This window comes from Cariama cristata, unplaced genomic scaffold (genome assembly GCF_000690535.1).
Source record: "Cariama cristata isolate BGI_N322 unplaced genomic scaffold, ASM69053v1 Scaffold41543, whole genome shotgun sequence".
Lineage (NCBI taxonomy): Eukaryota > Metazoa > Chordata > Aves > Cariamiformes > Cariamidae > Cariama > Cariama cristata.
In genome coordinates this window covers 7,180-12,544 of record NW_009610846.1, presented here as the reverse complement: position 1 = coordinate 12,544, position 5,365 = coordinate 7,180, and the positions used below count along the sequence as shown (strand labels likewise).

The window sequence follows — 5,365 nt, the reverse complement described above, 5'->3', positions numbered from 1 at the left end:
TTCCAGACTTAAATCAGCCTCTCCTCAGGAAAGAGGCAAAATCATGTTAGACTCTATGGAAATGATGAAAAAAATGGTTTATTTGTCATCAGGGAGAAGACGCCGATGCAATACAAGCTTTACTAGGGAGTTGTGTGTTCTTGCTCCTTACTGTAAACAGAGTCCTATGTAAAGATGATAAAATATTGGTTAATTATAAATGGCAGACTTCTGTTTGAACTACTCTAAATGCTAGTGGCTTCCTCTCCACCCTTTCCTTGTTCTGAAGGCCATAGCTGAATGGTACTAAGTAGAGATTTCCTTTCACATCTATCTACAGCTGAAGAAAAACTCACACATCAGTTCTGTTAGTAATTAATTTAGTTGCTGTTATGTGCAAAGGTGTTTGTAATTTCTGTGTGTGAAAATTTTACTCTGTTTTTAACCCCTAATATGGTAACAGAGTTTATAGTAGCAGAAAGCTTACAGTTAGCTTTGCTTGGCATATCCTGAAAGAAGTATCCGTATAGTATGTTCTCTCTAGATTCCTTCCTTCCTTCTCCTAGTTTTAGGCTGTTCTTACTGTTGTGGAAGCTATCATTATTACCAGCTTCCCTTGGATATTATTCCATAGCTTAAGGGGTTTGTTGGTAAAAGAAAAGGGGTGAGATTCCCAATTCCTTGTTCTTGGTCTTTCTTAGTTTATTGCCCTAGTCAGCGTTCACCAGTTCAGCTGTTGGGTGGTAGAAACAGTGAGTGTTAGTAAGGACTTCCCCATGCAGAAAGCGTGGAGGTGTTATACTACCTGGATGTGCTCAATAGCAACAAAAGTCACCTGCAATTGTATCACTTTTCTTGTTAGAAAGGTAAAAATGACGCAAAATAGTCAGAAACACCAGCATTAACAGCAGGAGATACGTGAAATTTGTAGTGTCTTTAAGGGCTCTCTGTCTAATCGTGTAATACAGCTTGAATATACACAGGGATTTAGAGAAATTCAACTTGGTAAGCTTGACTTTGTCAGAAGGTGAAATGCTAAAGGGATTTTTGAAGAACAGGGTTAAATAAGACATATCTCAGGGCGACGGAAACTTAACTTCTGGGTAGCATAGGTAGTAAAGGTCAAGTGAATTATTTGGGAAGAGAGAGAGAATAACAAAGAATAACTTTGGTCCTTTTGCATTGCACTTTATTTAGGCTGCAGTTCCATGCAGGCCACCTCTCTTTCTCAGTCCTGGCACTTGTCACATTGGTCACAGATTTTCTTCAGCATACCAACATGTAGGAAGCTAGCCTGGCAGCCAGAGGGTTTGCTAGGTTACTGTGTGTGATTATTGCTTAATGGAGGGTCTTAGTCACAGAGGGTGACTGAAACACACAAACTGTAATGGGGAGAGGGATGGATGTATGACTGTCATCCACTGGATTGCCTTAAGCAGTCATGAAAATCCATCCTGAGATCTCTCAAGCAGCTGGTGTCACTAACCACTTCCAGTAAAAAAATGCATGACCAGTTGTGTATCTGAGCAAATCTAAACTAGTAAGAGCAAATCTTCCAAAGAGAAAGTCTTCTCCTCTACACGAGCAGTTATTGGCTGGCAGTTATAACACATTATTATTATACATGTTTTAAAGTCGAGAAAACATTTTGCAAGACAACCTTAGAACAGAGCAGAATCTGTGTATCTCTCATTTTTTGTTACATTTAGCCTTTTTAGAAGCCTTGGCTGTTAAAATGTGCATGTAATAGAATTTGGTTTAGAGGCTGAACTGTAAACTTTATTTGACAATTTTCTTTCTTTTTTTAGTGGTTTGCCTCTTATGGTTATCATCCACAAGTCTTGGTGTGGGGCTTGCAAAGGTAAATGTATTTAATACTAGATCTTGCTGAAATTTCTAATGAACTTTTGTATACAAATCATGTAACCATGAGAAACGTGAACTTTGCATTTGAAATGTAGCTAACGGTATTTGTATTTCATTTAGAGCGGTATAATACTGCATCACTTTACCTGTTAGCACTACCAAAAGCCAGCCATGCCTAAATGCCAGCAAGATAACAGCTGTAATACTGCACTTACATAGTGGCTGCAATTTCTCCTGTACTTGGCTATAAAAAATGGAACAGAATGAATGATCTTCAAGAATTAAGTCTAAATTGCCTTAGTTTCAGCTGGTGGTTCTTCAAAGGTGAGGCTTTGTCTCTTTCAGTATCGCAAACAAACAAGCTGGGCATAATGGCTAAGCTTAAAGAATGAGCCGGTTGAGTGAGAATAGTGGTTGTGTGAGAATAGTGGTTTACAGCAAGCTTTTTGCTTCTGTTCCATTGGTTGAAATACGACTGCATATGTTTGTTGGCCAGGCTTCGTCATATGGCTGCCCAGCCAGGAATGCTTCAGTTACCTGCTGTTCTGAGCCTGGCTTGGATGGTTTGATACATATATTCCTTTTTCTCACTGCTTATTGAAAACTACCAGCTCTCCAGAGGGAGGAATGAAGTTGAAATTTTGATGCTGACCTGAAAACCTGAAATATTTTCCACTGTCTTTACACAGTTTGTTTTTGTTTCCTCCCCCCCTCCCAATTAGCTTTAAAGCCAAAGTTTGCTGAATCCAAGGAGATCTCTGAACTTGCCCATAATTTTGTTATGGTCAACCTTGAGGTAGGCTGCCCTCTTGATTTGTATCCATATTACTGTCTAGTAATTAAGCATTTGGAATCTTGCTTAACTGGTTGCATCCTGTTTTGTGTACATCCTAAATCCTGCACTCCTGAATAGGTATGCAGGATTGATTGATTGATACAGCTGATTGTTTTAAAAAGAATTTTCTTCAGTCTGGTTATTTTAATTGTGTTTATAAACCTGGCTCTCTGCCATTGTCTCTTTAACAATTTGTACCTTGTGTCATTCCGTTGCTGCAATAAAGGAATTTATATTCATTCTCTCCTGACATATCAAGCATTCATACACAAAAGTGGAGTGTTTCACGCAAATTGACAGAACAGAAAAAAAATTATTTTCACAAATGATACTTGGTTAGCTAAAAATACCTACCTTTCTTTTGAGAGTGGAAGACACTGCAGTTACCTAGTGTCTATTCAAGATGTAAATTGCTCAGGGTAAATGGAATCTGAAGGCTATAGCTTGTTTCTTTAAAATGTGTCCTGTGTTTTGTTAGATATCCTCCTAATGTGTTCTCTCTCTTCTGTCTTGCTTTGGTAGGATGATGAAGAGCCAAAGGATGAAGCCTTTAGTCCTGATGGAGGTTACATTCCCAGAATCCTTTTCATGGGTAAGGCATCCACAGCTGCTGTATCCACTCACAGGACTGTGTCCTTACTGTTACCACCTAAATTTCGTGTTTGATTTCTTGTTTCATAGACCCCAGTGGAAAAGTCCACCCAGAAATCATAAATGAGAAAGGAAACCCCAGCTACAAGTATTTCTATACCAATGCTGATCAAGGTATGTGGAAAGTACTTTGAAGTGCATTTTTAGTGAGATGAAACTCTAGGCGTGTCCTCAGTGAAGGACACGCCTTCACTTTTGAGTGGAGGAAAATGATGATACTTTACAGCGTAAAGCTGTAAGGTACAGTGTGAGTGAGTGTTTCTCTTAGGCCCTGATGAACCATATTCAGAATTACTATTCACCATAATACCTACTACAGTGTCTATGGGACCTAAACTTTGCCTCCAGTTGTGGCATGGAAAATCATGCAATTTGTATGATCCAACTACAAATAGCTGGGAAAAGGGTGCAGGACTGTTTTTTTTTCCACAGGTTAATTTGTAGATCTACATTCTGTAACTGTGTTGTTATAAAACACTTTCATTACCAGTCCACCTTGATGTTTTCATCTTGAGATTAATAGTTTATATCTCTCTGACTAATCTTTCAGTTGTCCAAGGGATGAAGGAGGCCCAGGAGAAGCTAACAGGTGATGCTTTCAAACAAAAGCACCTGGGAGATGAACTCTAATGAATATACTGAATGACGCTTTTCCATCACTTCAAAACTCTAAAAGGAAATGATTAAACAGACCAAGAATGTAGATGCACTGAAGGGACATAATTCTGCTGTCAATAATGTTAGGTTAAACCCTGTTTGGAGTTCACACACATGCATCACTTACAGTGTTATCTCCTCCTCTGCCTGGCAGTTTGTACTGTAATGGTTATTTGCAACTAGGTAACGTGCAAACACATCACTTTGTGTGTTTGAGCAACCACTAATATTTGGTGTTAAAAGGGAGGGATGTAGGGCAAAACATTTGAGGACAAACAGTGTGATTGGAATAACTAGAAGTAGCGAATATTTTGATGCTTAATCAGGGTTGGATCCCTCTTTTCTCACTGGTATTATGTGATCCCATTGTTTTTACTGGGGATTCCTATGAACAGGGCATGTTCCTGGGCCAGGTGTTTTCTAGACATCCCAAACCATGAATTCTGCCACTAAGCCAAGTAGAATAAATTTCATGAATGTCCAAGTAGCATGTGAAATTAGTAGCTCTGCAAACATATTTTTGTGTAAAACTGTGTGTGATTCATCTTTATTTGCCTTTGGGCAGAAATTAACTTTTTCCTTGTGCACTCACCTTTGGATTGTTTTATCAAGTGAGGGTGGGTTATGTTGAAGCTTTACAGGGATTCCCCTTTTATTCTTTGAATGTTTTTTGGCGAATGCCTTGCCATCACATTGTACTGTATTTTTGTACCAGAGTGAAAAATAAAACCTTTTTAAACATAAGCATGCAGACAGTGTTTTGTGGTAAAGGGCAGAGCTTTCCATTCTTAAGGATGGGGGAATGTATTTCTGTCTATATTGCAGTGGTTGTTGATGTTGAATGTCAAAGCTGAAGAAGGTTTCTCCTTTTTATAATTAAAAGACAACGGTTGTTTTTTCATGTAATTACAATTCAGCCATCCTTATACTACCTATACTGTTGAGGGCAGGTAATACCTAGCGTTTACTGGAACTGAAAAGAAAAATAGAGGGGAAAAAAAATCACCTCTCTGACCTGCTGGTAACGCATTCCCTAACGTAGCACAGGATGCTGTTGTCCTTCTTTGCCACAAGGGCGCATTGCTGGCTCATGGTCAAGTTGTTCTCCACCTGGACTCCCACATCCTCTTCTGCAAAGCTGCTTTCCAGACTGTCTGCCCTCAGCCTGTACTGGTGCACAGCTTATTCCTCCCCAGGTGAAAGGCTTTGCGTTTCCCTTTCTTGAACTTCCTGACAACCCTCTCCGCCCATTTCTTGAGGCTGTTGAGGTCCTTCTGAATGGCAGCACAACCGTCTGGTTGTCAACTACTCTCCCCAGTTTTGTATCATTTGCCGGTTTGCCAAGAGTGGACTCCATCCCCACTAGGACAGAGTGGT

The 5,365-nt window shown here is 39.6% G+C and overlaps 1 protein-coding gene across 1 annotated transcript; it reads left to right on the top strand.

Moving 5' to 3' along the window:
• The first annotated feature begins 1,791 nt into the window (after positions 1 to 1,791).
• TXNDC12 (thioredoxin domain containing 12 (endoplasmic reticulum)) lies at positions 1,792 to 4,886 on the top strand. Its single transcript, XM_009698012.1, has 5 exons — positions 1,792 to 1,840; positions 2,568 to 2,641; positions 3,203 to 3,272; positions 3,362 to 3,445; positions 3,882 to 4,886. The coding sequence occupies exons 1-5, from the start codon at positions 1,801 to 1,803 to the stop codon at positions 3,959 to 3,961; spliced, it is 348 nt and encodes a 115-aa protein (XP_009696314.1). The 5' UTR covers positions 1,792 to 1,800; the 3' UTR covers positions 3,962 to 4,886.
• Positions 4,887 to 5,365: the final 479 nt, after the last annotated feature.

Excerpts from the sequence above, each read along its gene's own strand:
- TXNDC12 (XM_009698012.1), top strand. The coding sequence starts at position 1,801 with ATGGTTATCATCCACAAGTCTTGGTGTGGGGCTTGCAAAG. Across the intron at positions 3,273-3,361 it reads TCCCAGAATCCTTTTCATGG|ACCCCAGTGGAAAAGTCCAC; the intron begins GTAAGGCATCCA and ends CTTGTTTCATAG. Across the intron at positions 3,446-3,881 it reads CTATACCAATGCTGATCAAG|TTGTCCAAGGGATGAAGGAG; the intron begins GTATGTGGAAAG and ends CTAATCTTTCAG.